Raw genomic sequence first — 16423 nt, forward strand, 5'->3', positions numbered from 1 at the left:
AATAAATCTAATCATTTAGTCAAAATATTAAAGTGTAGAGTCTATTGACGCCTACGAGTACCTTTAATCACTTGTATGTGCACTTATTCTAGGCCGATGACCAACAATAAAAAACTAAGGTTTTCCATGTGTTCGTCATCGTTCGTGTTAAAAATGTGTTTTTTTTTTTCCTTTCTAATGGTTTGATAATTTGACGCCATTTTTTCTTTAAGTAAGATTCTAATGGGAGGACACCAATCACTTTTTTTTCTAATACTTTATCGTAAATAACATGCGCTTCTTTCATTATAGAATTAGAGAACTATTCTCTCAACTAATGATATCGTGCACAGCTGCCAAATTCGAGCGACAATAATAGAAACCAAATCAAATTCACTGTCGTTCCCCCTGTAACATGCGTCGGTTATCAAAAAATATTTATCACTTCTTCGCATAAAATTCAATAGTAGCCTTAACGCTGTACCGTCATCTCGTGTTGGCCGATGGCCAGGCTTTTTTTGTCGTCCTGTGCACATAATCAGAGCGATAAACCCAACGCCAGAACGGTAAATGGAACCTTGCTACGCTAATAATATTGCCTGACATTATGACCACTGGCACGGGCAGATTGGCCTACGTGGGCTGGGTCGCACGAGAGAATGCCGCTATAAGAACGTTGTTTTACGTAGGCAACAGAAAAATGCACTTGGTTTCCTTACTTCTTGAATAACAACATCAAGCATTGTACCCTTAGCGCCCTACCGGTCCAATGTAGGCGTTTGTACCTTCATGACGCGATCCTTCCCTGCCTATTTGCCTATGCATAGAATATTAAGTTTAGCTGCAATGTCATAACCTAATTGTTTATCAAAATCAGTGTGACGCACGTCGTCGATACATGCAAAAACGAAACTGATCTTACTTTCCGTCCTCAATTATCGTTTAATCATTGCTATATGATGATACATTATAATATGTGTATTTACATACGCATGTACCTTTCGAAATTTCCGCCCTCTATTGTTAGCATAGTAGCTCTCTGATCTTACGCTTGAATGAGCAAGTCATCAAAAGAGAAACGCGTAGTTATCAAATTAATTTTCTTATGTCGTTGTCGCCAACTGTAAATATCGTCGTTCCGATTCTCGTTCTCGCCAGACAGAAGCTGCTGCAGTCAACGGGAAATACCAAATTTCTCGTTGCGATCGTTGTCGCTTCTTCCGCTAGTGTTTGTGGACGCTCGTCGCGGCAGCGGTCGCGGCGTCGCCGGCAACCGCTGCTGTTCGTACCGGGCTACAGTGCATCTTACTGCGTATCCGCATAGCGGTCTCTCCCCCTTTTCCGCTCTGTGCGAGCCCGTCTGTCCAGCCGGGTAAGGTTATTTAGCACCTGCTCACATCGCATATTGTTCGCCTGTTACACCCATAGGCACAGGCATGCACATGCTACAACACGAACCGCATATCTACAAACGGACACATGCACAGACACACACACTAACAGACAGGGGCGTGCACACCCACAGCAGTTTGTGTATGTGGGCGCAGTTAGTCGACCATTCACGTACCCGTCGCCTGTTTATTGGTAGCTTACTCATTCGTTCGGTTCGTTCTCGGTCGACAAAATACGGTCTCGCCGGGTGTCTTACACCTGCATTCTGGCTCCGCCATCTCCATTGTCCCTTCGGAACTGTGCGCTTATTCGTACTGTTATGCCGCTCACCACCACCGCGGGAGCTACCAGCCGCGACAAAATGACAGGGGCTGAAAGGGCTCTTTGCCTGCATATGTTAGCCTCTCGTATCAGCCTCCTACAACAGTGACCCGCTCTGCGTTACTTGCTTACCTGCTCCTTAGCCTTGAATCCTAGCGGCGTGACCATGGCCGTGGCCGTTGGGTAGCTGCTGCTACCGCTACTACTACAGTCAACGTCCTCGAGTTCTCCGTTTCAGTTCTGCCGCCACACGCTGTCATCATCTGGTGGTGAGTGGCGGCGGCGGCGGCGGCAGCAGCTGCAACAATGGTATTATCTACATGACCATCAGTAGTACAGATCAAATAATAATAACACTATGTTTCGACCTTGATGCACAAGGTCCGACGATTGCCGCCAATACCATCGCTGGTCGGTCACACATACACAACCACACCTATGTCCCTAGGGAGAGGCAAATAACACATGTCTCCATTGACTCTTCTCTTTTGTTTTGATTGAACAAACGTTTTGACTCATTCTTTCGCTAGTTCTATGTGCCAGCGAGTGAGCCATTGTCGATTGTTAGAAGACTGCGGGGAGATAGTATCAATCGACATTACAAAGAAACGGTACCGCGGTTGCTTCTGCTTGGTCTGCTTCTGCTTTTTTGTTTGTATATAAGTGTTTCGTCCTGAAACCTTACCCCCAAATTAGCTAGCCCTCAAATAGATGATGACCCTTCTATCAGCAACGAGCGGTATGGGGCTCGCGCTACTACCCCGCGCGCTTCTCTATCCGCCCTATGGCCTGGATGTTTGTATGTAAACGTGTCGGTCGCACGTATCTCACAGCCGTTGCATGCGTCTGCTACCGCGTGTCGAATTAGTGGCTATGGTCATGGAAAGGTTACGTTATGGGAGGGTATAAAACGATATCTGAGCGTGGCGACGAGACCATCCTTATCGGACAAATATACGTTCAGGTAGAACGGCAATAACTTTCGTTCTTCTTCACTCTGACCTACTGACGTTACCTATGCGGCACATCGATGATTATATATTGCTGCTATCTTATTCTTAGTTGCAGCTATGGATGATTATATGGGTAACTGTAAGCGCTGCTTGCGGTACTCGCATAACTGTGTACCTATCCATGTCGTTCCATGCGCATGTATCGCTGCGGTGTAATGCTACCGTCTATAGATCACCGGCTGAGGAATAGTATGCAGACGCTTATGTTGGGTCTGTTTCAATTGTTGTGGTTACAGCCATGGCTGTATGCGGAATATTGAGCGCATATGGACCTGTAGAGGCATCGATTGGTTACTCCCCTTGTGACAGGTAGAGAAAGGTGCGTGAACACCGACAGCGTCAGAATTATCCATCGTGTACAGCAGCAGCCAACATTAGGCTAGTTAGGAGCACCGAAGAGGGACCTACTAAAAAATCGAACCGGACACGATGGACAGGAGACAAAACAATGAGGGAATCTCACGTATGGACACGTATATGCATATATATGTATACACAGATATAAAGGCAAGCTCATTTCATCGAGCGGGCAGGGAGGAAGGCCGGAGAGGGGAACCGACAAACAAGTATATTGAATACATATGTAATGGCACGTGGAGTGTGGATAGCGACCAGTGGGCAGCTGGTGCGCACCAATAGCTCAAACACTCGAGTACATGGCAAATTACTGGTGAAAGCAGAGATTCCGGCAAGTAGTACGCGTTATGGTGCTCGAACACGCATATAGGTAGAAGTAGAAGCAGCGGCTAGGTGCATGAGGAGGCAAGGAAAAGCAGGACAATTTAAAAGATATGGAAATTGGAGGTAATCGTTTTGATTCGTCCGGTAATTAAACAGGAGACAGTCAGTGGTAGAGGGTGGCTACTGGAAGCAATGAGGGGCACCAAAATGTCGAAGGAAAGAAAAAGGCGTGCAGTCGCCAGAGGGGCGGACATTAATTATCGACGACCGTCTTTTGGACAGAAATAAGGAGTGAGGTTGTAGATGCAACTAAATCCAAAAATCTAAGTTCTCATATCGTTACCATTACTCGTTTGTTGCGTTACGTAAATACTTGGTCGCACAGAATGAATTAGATTTTCCGTTTGTGTACCGGACGTTGAGAGTGCCGAAGCGCACCGATAAAGAATCCCAGATAAGTTGATAAGGTCACGTTGAAGACATTCATCATGGACAAAAAAGAAACAGCCTTTTCTCAGCATTAAGAACGAGGACGACTGTTAGGAAAAGCCTGTAGTCCCCAACGCGACGCCGAAGTTAGGGTCGTGCATACCTTTGTTTCATAGCAACAGTATCGCAAAAAGTTCTTGCTATGTTAACGGACCCAAACCTTGAGGCCTGGCGCCACCGAATGGCATACCGGACACCTGTGGCTAATCAATCGAACGTGGACAAGCAGATTGACGATCAACTGAACTGTTCCAAAGCTCCGGGTCAGAATACGAGGCCACCCGTAATTTTCGATTGAAACCCGACCGATCTACTAACCGGTCCCCTCATACAACGATGGCAGAGAGCCAGCTACTTGCTGCGGTGAGGACTGCGTGGTGCCACCACAGCCTACCATTAATTCATATTTGCAAAACTGACAATCCATGCAATCATACAATAAGAAACAGAGGCTTCTATCGGTGGTGACCAATGTTTATTCAAGTAGTCACTGACTGCCCAAAAGTAGTCCCTAGGCTAAGCTACAGCCGATCCGAGCTGATAAAGCAAAGAGCGTATTTATAGTTGGCTTTACCTCACGCCACGATCGACAAAGACGGCGTGATGATTTTGTGACCCTTAAATTGCGGTTTTTATTTAGCGGGCCATGCACGGCTGAGGGTGTTCTGTCGAGTTACGACTGTTTAAGCCTTTATTTTCTTTTTTTTTTCGAATTTCGGTTTATCAAAAAAGTGTCAATTTTTGCTCAAATGAGTGAACCTGAAATTTCTTTCGGTTGAAGCGATATTTTTATATATCAACTGCCTATAAATTTACATCTGTACTGCAAATGCCATATCCTGGCACGGCCTTTCTATAAGCTTCTATAAGATCAATTAATGCTCCACTGTTCTCCCTAACCCAGCCATATCTGCGGATTTTTCCGGTTTTGTCGTTCAAGGCTTTAGTAGCAAATCAAAAGGCATTTAAGTCCTTCGATTATCTCAGTGTCTCTTCAGTGAGTAAGCACGCTACAATTGCATTAGCCATTGCATAGGCAATGTGACGCCTATCACTGCTCAGCTACGGTATGGTCAGCAAAGGGGGCCGCATGTCTCTACTGAACATGTGAACAGTTGACCGAAAACAACTAGAACGGTAACCCAAATGAGTCGGTATCTGTTTAAAAAATCGGCTCAGCACTCCCGCCAGCGACAAGGCCACTCGGACGCTGACGATCATTAAGCGCATCCAGTTTGCCTGGAATGATGTTTTGCAGCATTCCGAGATCGTGAGAGATTTAGCCTCCCGTCAGAGCAACCCCCTCAATTATGGCTATGAAATAAATTCTCCAAGTGCACACCCTTGAGAAATCTCGAAATGAACCCGACAGTCCCTTTCGGACTGCGGTAAAGCTATCGACTCGATCGAATCATTGGGTTAAAACGTTTTACGTCGAATGAAAGCCGTGTCTGATGGACGTTAGGGTCGTTATCGTAGTGCTTAACATCAACTTCAAACGTCGGATTAGCTATACCGACTGCGAACATATAGGACCAAGACTTTCTTGCCGGCCCGCAAAATTACGACAAAAACATCCGCCTACAGGTGATAAGCCACACTTGTTTTAAACCCCTATTTGATGTCAAGGGCCTGTTTGTCGATGGTGAAGTAACAACGAACACGCTACGTGCTAGTAAATCTCATTGTAAATGGAAACAACGTACTCATTTTTATCAATCCTTTTTTCACATACGACAAAATACTACCATTGTTTTCTCAGTGTCATGCACGTCTCATATCATCCCTTGCATGCGGCCGATTTTTCTGTAGCCTTCACGGACGCGACTTGATACCAGTCAGGCTATTGGTTGATAATCAGTTCTGGTAGGTATCTCCTATCGTTGTGCTTTCTGTTCATTATGTAACCCAGACATACTACCGCGCTGAACTACCGCTGCTACATAACAGATAAACAATGTGTCGGAGTGTTTCGAGTAGTCATAAACGTATCTCAATCTTTGCTCGAATCGATGAACATGTCATGTTTGACGTTTTGTCTATTAGTTTGTGCTAATTATTTTAACGATTACTCAGACGCCTAATTACGATATAATAATATTTTCCTATCCATACTTTGTTACCACTTGTATCTACCTGATTAGATCAGGGAAATTCTACACAGATTTTTCGCACGAAAGAATGCTTTGATACAACATCTCCCAGCCATTTCAGAACAAAAAAAAACAAATAAAAAATGCAAAGCCAAATGCATGCGAGCTGAAACAAGCAGATGCCGAAACAACCGGCTCAGAGCCGTTAACTCAAGCCGAAAACGTTCCCCAATCGATCCCGCACTGCAGTGTACAATTAAACTAAGGTTCTTGCCAGTCGATCAGAACGTGGCGTGTCCTTCTCGTCCTCATCTGATCGACATACTAGATTTTGCTCTTTGCCTACCCGACAGTAAACTTCAGCAGATTCTTCAATGAGAAGTGGTAACTTCATTTGACAGTCATAATAGCAGCTTCTATCTAAATCCCTTGACGATACTTCACCCGGGATCCTTGGAATAATTACGATCTTAAGCAACAGTAATGACAGACTAACACATATTCTGACCACACGACACTTCTCAGCTTTGGATCGTTACCATTAACAAGGGATTCTGCCCTAATCATGACACATGGCTGTCATGTTTCATTTTGCATAGAAAAAGTTCATATCTTTTCTATTAGAATATATTAAATTATATTTATTATATGTATGTATATGTACTTTACATTTTTTAGCTCGAGTAAGCGTTTAAATAAGATGGCTAGATGAGATCACTGGAGTTTCTTGAAAATGTTGCAGCATCGCTATTAAAAGTATAATTTGAATACATCTAACCAAATTGTTCTACAGATCGTGCCTTTTCATTTATTCTTCTTTTACTTAATCTTCAACTAAAAGCACTGTCAGAGAAGGCGCGTGAATAAATCTAAACATATTCGAAAATCTTTTATTGGTGGCAATTTACTGTTATGATACGTATTCCGGTTATGGATTTCCTCCTTTGTTTGTTGAGTCTATGGGCAGGAAGAACCTTTCCCTCCGTTCTCAGTATTTCGAGGCGTTTCAATCGCTGGGACGGGCTGAGAACGGAAGTTCCCCCACATCATATAGGCGCTACTAGGGGGCAGATTCGATGCTGTTTGGCGACTCAGCCGATGGCTGTACGATGCATAGTGTAAAACAATTTCGGGCTAGTAGAATTTTAGTGTTGCTTAAGTTAAGCAAACTGTCCTGATCAGAAAGCTTCCACGCGATATGAGAAAGACTAGCCATGGCGAAGTGAGGTTGCGGTTCTTTGGGGCAAGGGCGGCGTACGCATACTCTAAGAATTGGGAATGAATGAAAAGCTTGAACAATGCCCGCTCAAGGCAAGCACTGGTGGAACTTGATGCAATCGTTGCGACATCAACGGTTGTGAGCTTCGATCAGCTGAGCAATTACTTCTCGGGCAGCACGTTTTGCACTCATCGGCTCAACTGGATGATGCACCAGCATCCGTCGGCCTGACGGCTGCTTGGGTAATCGTTAAAACGCAGAGCTAGGGAGAGAAAGGAAACGATAGTGGGAGAAAAAACCTAGTAGGCATTTACAGAAGCATCTATTGGAGAAACAAGTGAAAGTCACAAGGTTGTCCTAGGAAGCACACAAACTTTTACATGAACACGTTGGACAAAGCTAGCTGAGACGATGCATGCTTTTGTTTTAGACTGCCATTTTCCGAACGGGGGAAAATGGAGAGTTTCGGCGTGGAAAACTTTTAGCACGTGGGTCCCCATTTGCTGCTGATCCTCTGAGGATCTACGATGCGCAGGTTGTTCGCGAAGTACGCAGAGACTAAATAGCCACGTAACTACTCTACCAATGCGCACTGACAGAGGCGCGCTAGAAATATTGGGAAGTAGATCCTAACGTTGGGGGTGCGTCAGCCAGGCGGAAAACTGAGAAAGGAACAGGGTGCAAGGCCTACCGAAAAGAAACTATATGTGAAAGCTAGCTAGATTTCTTTGCGCGTTTTTCAATGCGTAACGTATTGGACGTATTCACGCCTTGCAACGTGACCCATTCTTCACGTACACTTTACAGTGACTTGGTTCTGCACACACCTGACTGCCAGAGCGACAAGATGCTAGCAAGCGAAAGATAGCTCCCCTTTCTGTGCCTCATCGAGAAACCCAGTGAATGGAGTTGGACCATCATCTCGCATTTGAGCCTCATGAGCAAAGTAGCATTTGGCGTTGATGCTTCGTTTATCCGTTGCGTATTTGCCTGTTGATAAAGGAAAGGCCCATCTCTGAGCAACACTGTTTGTACTTTTACCATGACCACTTTTTTCCTTCGCTACTGCTACAATTACAACTATTTTGACCGTCACCGTTGTTAACATGTATTTAAAACTTAAACCGCTTGTAAGGTGGACGAATTCACTGCCGCTTCATCATCATTGGACAAGTCTATTTTATATCTCAATGAAAACACGGAACCTCATCGATTGTTCTATGTTGCATCGATTGTTGACTTCTGAAGACTGTGATACCTCGATTATTTTTCATTTTCCGTATTGTACTTACCCGCATTATTTTTTTCTTTGTCTTAACGGTAGTATTAATGGCTGTCATTAGAACCCGACTTTCGGACCCGCGTTGGCGCACGCAATCCTTCATGGCTACCCGTCGCCCGGAACCTTAGTAAGAGAAACAAAACCTAGTCTGCCTGTATTCCTCATTGCTTTGCTCTATTGGTACTCAGCGTTCACATACTTTGCCGTCCACACAGATATGCTTGTGGAGTTCAAGGTCCACGGGCACGAACAGAGAGGACGCTCTACAGAGGGAACGAGAGAGGCAGATAATGGTGGATGGATAAAATAACACCAAAACCGCCAGCAGCAGCAGCAGGCTTCCGGTAGTGCTGTAACGTTCTGTCAGTCCGCTAAAGTTGCCGTCGCGGCTGCTACCGACATTGGGTCTGGGGGTTTTTGCCAGCAAGGCAGTGGTGCGCGAGGGCGGTACCGGGCGAAAGAAGGTTTTGCAATGAACGTCGGGGCGACCAAACAGGCGAATCAAGGGGTTCGTAATAGCCTGAAGCGGTGAACATACTGAGTACATACCGTGACAAGCATGTCCCTATTGTTGATTTTTATTCCGATGGTTTAGCGGAAAATTTGCTCCCATACAAAAAGTATGTATGTTGGTAAATCAACGAAACGATAACGTAAGAGATACCGCAGAAACAGAGCAAATATTTGCTTGAAAGAGTTCGCGCTGTTGTCTTTCGTAATGAGTAGGGTCTGTTTTTGGTAGAAACAATTATACCGTATCAATCATGCAGTTTCGTAAGTAGAGTTTTTTCAGTTGAACCTCACTCAGTGAAGATGACTAAGAATGATGCCGTGGCTACAGGTCATGTTTGTTGCCAATCGTTAACTTAACTGACAGCTTTGTTTCCTCAAAAGTGGCCTTAAACAGCCTCTGTTAACATTAAACGGTATACAGGAGCAAGACACACCGCTCAGATGTAAAGCACCATTTTGGGACTTTGGCGGGTAAAGCAGCCGCTCAGAGATCGCGCCTTTTCTGTATACACCGTAAATGTTTCGATCAATTGGGCAGCTTACGGACCTCGGCGAAACGCATTGTTAACGTATGAGTCGTAAATGCGTTTTTTCTCTACCTGGAACGTTCGCAGTGACACGCATTTACGTTTCAACAGTTTGTTGCGTAGTTTGCACGCTAAGTTCGAATGGCCGATTACATGAGTTGCGAAGTCACAAAAGGATAAAAGTTTAAAAAAGTGACGGGAACTTCTTTTGAACTTTCTTTTTTCCTCCCTGTACCAATGACATGTCTCTCCGTCCGCATCCTGTTATTGGTTGACGTTTCAACCGGTCTTATGGTACCGAATTGCAGAATTAAAGGCAGATATGGATATATGGAGGCAGACAGTATAATGATTTACTACCGTACTCATTTGGTCGTTAATCGCACGAGTTGCACGCACATATATGCTTTTTTTGCACCCAGAACCCTTTTGCGAGAACGGTGGATTATGTCGAGATCGACAATAATAAAAACTTGCGCTACCTATGCCCTTTATTAAATCAATTGTCTTTGTTAGGTACGGAAGCAGTACACAAGGAAATAAGACGACTAAATCTGTAAAGATTTCCTCCGTCTTTTGCTTGCCATTGTAATCTATATACAAAAAAAGAAGCGTAGCGTACATATTTTACACCAATGTCAACTATGATTTATATGTATTATTATCATTATCATCGTCTACAGTTTTAGTATGGTCACTGCTTGTACCGGCTGCGAGCTGGTATCTGCTCCGTAGCTTCTCACTGACACCCGGATACGGCCGATCATGCTATTTAATATCATCTGACTACCCTTACACTGGCGCAGTAGACTTACTGTGTGAACCATCTCAAAAATTCTTTACGGAGGAGCCAATAAGAAGTGCTTTCCCCAAGGGCAAGTCAAGCGAACATCGTGTGCTGACCCCAGACAAATATCTCCTCTTTAAAAGAGCTATTCTGAATTAGATATGCGGTGCCGGAGCAAACTTAATGAATGAAGATAAACGAAATATATAGATAAGCTGCAAGAAAATGTTAGGTTGACAATGAAGAGAGTAGGTAGATAGCTTATACGCAGCGTTTTCGCTAATTGTGTAATTTGATGTTCATCATCCAAGAAATTAAATGGCGCTACCTGACAGTCTAAAGCATGATGGCTATTTTTATGGATCAACATTTGTGTCGTCTCTCTTCCTCTTATGATTTCAGCAGTCGTTCAGGGCAATGCAAGGCGCACATCTACCTGCGGTATCGATCTTCGACACGACGGCTCGCCATTATGACTTCGTCGTTCATCCACAATCATCCCCAGGAAGAGGGCGCTTCACTCAATACCAGAATCTGCGTCACCGAACGATTAGGCAAACAGGTAAGATTAGGCAGATACATTTAGCGGGTCATATATTTCAAACCTCTCTTCAAACTTCAATGATAAAAAGTATGAAGGTACAATTAACGCAGCAATATGGATTATTAGATAGAATCCATTTTGGAGCATCATTATCATCACTATACAATGGTGCTACTGCATTAGTTCGTAACTAATAGCTTTAAGGACATTATTGACTAATTATATCTTTAACAACCGGGTTTTCCTGCTGCTGCTGCTGCTGTCATTGCTGCATTGCGGTTTGATTTCAGGACCGCTTGGCTCCGCGGCGCAAGGGAGCTCGCAGCTCGAAGGCTCTCTTGTCCGTGTTGCCCCACGCCGGGCAGTTCCCCGGAGGCGGTCGGGGGACATTCTCGGGCCATGGCCCCGGTCTCTCCTTGTCCTCTCATTCACCACCGGAGACAGCTCTGTCCACCCCTTCAGCATCCCCACCGGTGCCGTTAGACCTGCGTGCCGGTAGGGTTCCGGGGGGAATGCTCGGCGGACATCCTTTCCTTTCCGGGCTACCGTTCCTTTTGCCCGGTACGCTCCTTCAGTAGTCGTAGTTTAGAAGCCATAATTAGCAATGGTGGATTATTGCTTTGAAAATTATGTCAGTATGATGGTCTTATAATATATATACTATATATAGATATAGGGGATTATTATAGAATTCCGTAACTTAATGTTATTTCTATCGAGTCTGCTTGCGTTAATAATATTGCAGACTTTATTCCGATTAATGCACACGGCTAGATGACGGTGCAAGTTATGCTGTTCTAACGTAATCATTGTAGTTTGTTTTGAAGTTATACGATTCAAAAGAAGGACAAGGTATATGCTAATGCTCTTTGAGAAATAACAAAACGATGTGAAGTATTGCTATACTCAAGATGTCGTTAACAGTGCTATTATTATTATTATTGTTGCCGTGTTTATTATTTAGGAGCAAGCCACCTGAGCGCCCAGGAGGCATTTTTGCAACGCCTGATCCAGACGCAGGGCGGCCTGTCCGGAGGGCTTTCAGGAGTAAGCGGCATACAAGTGCCCACATCACCTTCCCCCAGCGAGATACTCGCACAAATGGGAACGAACAGCTCTCCATTGCACGGGAGCGGCATCCTGCCCCCTTTTTCACCTGATAGCTTACTAGGTTGATGAAACAGTTGTCACTGATTGCGTCTCTATAGTCTTCATAAACTTAGCTGAACCATTTTACAAACAACAACAAGGACAATAACACCAACAACAATAAAACAAATGGTAGAAAGATTATTGACAATTCATTTTACATGTACGCGCTTTCATGCAACTCCAATATAAAATTGTCTCTGAAAGCGAAAATACTAACGTTTACATTGAACTCTACAGGGAAACGTCTTTCGCCATTCCGTCCCTTTGGAACGCACGCAACCCTGCCGCCGGAGGAGGCCGTCGGTACCAGCAGGGCCTTCTCGCCAAGTAGCTTGCCCCCGCATCTGCAATCTCATTTTTCTAGCATTGTGCAAAATGGTAACTGTGTATAGCCTCTATCACAAATCGGTCGACAAATGCACCTATGTTATTTTCTCCATGCATAAACATATGGCAATCTATGTTCCGTTAGCATGATCATAATCCGGCAACCAACCTTCGTTGGTTTTCCACCTATTTTCGACCTAATCATTTTCTCTGATTTTTGTTAGGCATTACTCCACCGGGAAGTGTAAGCAACGCCTCCAGCACGAACCAGGTTGCCGGAGGTCTGCTGGAACCTGAATGCGTCCTGCGCACGTCGGAGAGCAAGCGGCTACGTCTGTCACCATGCGGCAGCGAGTCGTCGCTCACCCTCACGGGAAGTGCGCCCACTGCCGAAGCCAGCAACGGACATGTTGCCGGGTCAAACGACCTTCGCCTCCGGCTGTTCGAAACAACCTCGAACGAGCGAACCGCTGACAGCGAATCTGAAGGCTCGCCGCGATCGACTGGAGCCCGCGACGAGGAAGCGACAATGATGAGCGCTTTGGGTAGCAGCCTGGCCGCCGCTCAAGGCCAAGGCGGTAGTTTGGTTCAAGATCTCAGCACGAAGGCGGGTTTACGCCGGCCGAGTGGGGCGTCGTCCCCAATTGAGGTTCCCGCCTCACCACCCGCGTCGGCTCCGGCAACGCCGCGCACCTCATCCTCTTCGCCTGTTGTACTCGACGATGCAGGCGACGTCAGCCTCATGGATCAGGACCAGCCTGTGTCCATAATAGTGAGAACCGGCGCTAGCGAATATGAGCTGCCATGGGAGCAGCTAGAATCTCTTTTCAAGTAAGTAACAGAATAACACCCTCACTGTTCTCTGTATTCGAGTAAACGAATAGTTCACATTTATGAGACTTCAGTTTATATATATATATATATTGCTGCGCGGTTGGTTATGGTCTTTCGATCGACTACGATGTAGCACATTACTGACGACCATACGTTTCCTTTTTTCAGATTGTGTGCCAAATGCGGTGGTCGTGTGGATGACTCCGCTGAGGACGCACACACGGAAGGCTGCGCCCTTACCCGTCTTGCTGTTACGGACGGTAGCAGTAATGGAGCCAGCAGCAACAACACCAATGTGAACCTGAGTAACGGGGGTAATGGTACGGGGAAGTCTGTAGAGAACAGCAGTCGAGCGCCCATTACCCTCGAAACGCTCTGTCAGCTGGCCAAGGCGCGCCGAAAGCACAGCAGTGAGAACAGCAGCTCAGACGCCTTCAACTCGGAGAGGTGACTTACACTTAACTCGGTGGAGATACAATCGTCAGATTTAGAATTCGAAGCAGCAGCAGCACGTACCTCAGCAACAATGACCCTAACAGCAGCCATACAGTTCCCAGCAAAATCAGAGATAACAACAACAACACCAACAACAATAGCTATACCAGAAGTCCAACCGAATACCGATGCAGTCGCTTCAAAAAGGATAATGACAGAATTGAGGAAGATGACGTTGTCATCAACAAATGACGAGGTTATGCAGCGAGGCCCGATCGTGATCGATGGCGTCGAAATGGATCGGTTCACACAGCCATTAGCTGATGGTATCGTTAGTTCAGCAGAATCACAGCCAGTCTCGCCAGAGTTAGTTCGGCCGTACAAGAAACTGCGTCGCTTTTTGCAAACCCAACAGGACAACAATAGTGACAATCGCATGCCCTTGCCTTCTGATTTCTGCAATCAGAAGGAGTCGGTGCTGGTTGGTGCCGCAGCACTGCACAACGGTGGCGCTAACAACAACGAAATTGACAACGATACGATCATTACCAACGGCAACAAAAACAGCGGTGGTAGCATAACTGCAACAAACTTTAATAGCGTAAACAGAAAGACCAATAGGCCGCTTATACCGGCCTATTTGCCGAAAAAGTTGCGCGGCCGAGGACGCTCACTAGATCTCGGCAGAAGCGGTAGCGTTAGTACGAGCCCATCGGAGAGTCCCGTTGAAAGTCCGCTAACAGACTGGAGTCGTGACGATGTCACTCAGGAGGTTCCTGGGCCGGGCACTCGCCCCTACTGCATCTACGACTAAGCAGCGGACACCGCCACGGAGCGGCCAGCAATAGCTCGAGTATCAGGAACAAATTCATATTTTACTAATACTACGGCTGCATATTGGAACAACACAGCGACAGATCGGTCGGCCTGCAGTCGATGGCCTACGACTACCAGCGACTTATTTAATAGCTCTGCGCTATTCAATACAACTTCCTAACTCTCTCATCATCACTACCACCATTTAATGTCTTGTATAGTATATAGTGCTATAGCAAACGATGGCGTGTCGCGCTTTTAGTGCCACATCTCACGTGTGGCCTACGCGGACGAGCGGTTAGTGCTAGTCCAAGCAGAGGGGATTATGGGAAATACACAATTATGACTGACCACAATCAAATGACCGTATTTCACAAGTGAAGGAAACAACACGATCGATGAATGAGTACGAATAGCTGAAAACAAATCATATTCCTATACAGAAAATAAGATACTATTGTGTATTATTTTTGAATGAACCATTTTTGTTTTTTGTATTATTGGGTTGTGTGACGTCCTCATCCGTTGGTGGCCACTGAGCCAGGCGCTGTACATGGGCAAATTAACCATTAAAAGAAGGTAGCAACATCCTGTACGTAGAGACATTGCAGAAAACATAACAGAGTATTGTTTAGACCCAAGTTAGCGGTGATTAGATATGGAAGCTGACGTCCCTCTCGGCGAAAACTGGTACTACATGAAAACGATAAACGGTCTAGAACATGTTCAGCTCGACGCAGTGTGTTCATTATTAACTATTCATTATACGATTCAATAACGAGCATCGTCTAATTTGAGTTTAACAAGCTTGTTTGTTGTTCCGAGTGAGGGTGTCAGCCATCTTGGCAAGCCTTTGCACTACCGTTGGTGACTAGCACGTTCTCCAAAACTGAGACAAATGACCAACGGATTTTCGTACCGTTACGTCGTTCGTTCAATTCGTTACATCCTCAAAACGGCAGTGCTTCTGCAAAATATTTCTACAAAACATAGATAAAATGTTGAAAGACAAAAAGATTCATTTATTCTGGAATACCATACACGAAGATGCTGTATCTTATCTGCCTTTTGGTTCCTAGAGACGAAGAGACACCTTCATCGCCTGTATGTGTGAAGACTAGCAGCGAGCATATTTATGAACGCGCCAGGAAGCGCGATTATCCATCGCTCGGATTGGCTTACACCTGTAGCTCGAAGTAACGGCGCGAAAACTCCGAGGAACGGGCATGTGCTAATAGTGCTACTACAGATAAAATGAGATTCGTATCATACAGCAAAAAAAAAAACAAAGGAATAACATGACTGGTCATCAACAGCCACACACACACACACACTACGCGCGTATATATATATATATATATATATATATATAGAATAGAAGACGATGCTATAGGAAGGGGGACGGAAAAATCATCTATATACATATAAGATTATTTTTCTTCGATCTTTGAACGCATTATGGCAATAGCCATTTCAATAGTTATTATTGCGATTCATATTATTCAAATACTTGTTGTTGTAATTACTCGTTGTAACGGTAGCTGGGAATGCAGGGGGGGATTGGGTGGGACAAAATGGGGGGAAACCATATAATTTCCTCGACATGTGTCAAAAACAGGAAAACAAGACATGAAAAACAAGAAAATGTGTATACACAGTCAGATCAAGCGGTAAAATAACTGAAGCAGCGATGATGAGTGTACGGCCGTTGCAGATCTGATTATGAACATAGCACGTGAAGAAGGGGAGAACTCCCCTTTGAAAGGGTAGAACTTATACGATGACTTTAGGTCAAAGTGCCAATAGCCTCTGAGCAAATCTAACTATCACTGGACAACTGTAAAGATGACGGGAGTAATGAAAAACGGACAACATTCATTATCTTTAAAAAAAAACAAGTTGGTCACAGAAATGTTCATACTAAAGCACTGATAATAAGCTAAAATTCTAACTAAGCAAATACATGTAAATGATTTACAGCAAAATTCAAGTTAAAATTCTAACTAAGCAAATAAATGG

General features: G+C 44.9%; 2 protein-coding genes across 6 annotated transcripts in view; one reads left to right on the top strand and one right to left on the bottom strand.

Moving 5' to 3' along the window:
- Nucleotides 1-15137, top strand: part of LOC111254523 (uncharacterized) — a 130335-nt gene extending 115198 nt beyond the window's left edge. For 4 of the 5 annotated variants that reach the window (XM_022815449.2, XM_022815450.2, XM_086974242.1 and 1 more), the window contains exons 3-8: nucleotides 10699-10858; nucleotides 11131-11401; nucleotides 11805-12011; nucleotides 12230-12370; nucleotides 12544-13150; nucleotides 13322-15137. In XM_022815449.2, the coding sequence (XP_022671184.1) occupies nucleotides 10699-10858; nucleotides 11131-11401; nucleotides 11805-12011; nucleotides 12230-12370; nucleotides 12544-13150; nucleotides 13322-13604 (1669 nt within the window). In that variant the 3' untranslated portion in view covers nucleotides 13605-15137. The remainder of the gene's footprint in view (nucleotides 1-10698; nucleotides 10859-11130; nucleotides 11402-11804; nucleotides 12012-12229; nucleotides 12371-12543; nucleotides 13151-13321) is intronic. The other variant, XM_022815452.2, reaches the window with a different exon arrangement.
- On the bottom strand, nucleotides 6833-10704 carry LOC147754472 (uncharacterized). Its single transcript, XM_086974249.1, has 3 exons — nucleotides 8480-10704; nucleotides 8015-8177; nucleotides 6833-7449 (listed from the first exon to the last, which is right to left on the bottom strand). Exons 1-3 carry the CDS (start codon nucleotides 8570-8572, stop codon nucleotides 7376-7378), a joined length of 330 nt encoding a protein of 109 aa, XP_086830375.1. The 5' UTR covers nucleotides 8573-10704; the 3' UTR covers nucleotides 6833-7375.
- Nucleotides 15138-16423: the final 1286 nt, after the last annotated feature.

Source organism: Varroa destructor, unplaced genomic scaffold (genome assembly GCF_002443255.2).
Source record: "Varroa destructor unplaced genomic scaffold, Vdes_3.0 BEIS01000007.1, whole genome shotgun sequence".
Lineage (NCBI taxonomy): Eukaryota > Metazoa > Arthropoda > Arachnida > Mesostigmata > Varroidae > Varroa > Varroa destructor.

What these genes read in the sequence shown, in the direction of transcription:
- LOC147754472 (XM_086974249.1), bottom strand. Translation starts at nt 8,572, where the DNA reads ATGAAGGATTGCGTGCGCCAACGCGGGTCCGAAAGTCGGGTTCTAATG. An exon ending in CAAAGAAAAAAATAATGCGG is followed by an intron (nt 8,178 to 8,479) that starts GTAAGTACAATA and finishes CTTTATCAACAG; the next exon opens with GCAAATACGCAACGGATAAA. An exon ending in CTTGTCGCTCTGGCAGTCAG is followed by an intron (nt 7,450 to 8,014) that starts GTGTGTGCAGAA and finishes TTCTCTCCCTAG; the next exon opens with CTCTGCGTTTTAACGATTAC.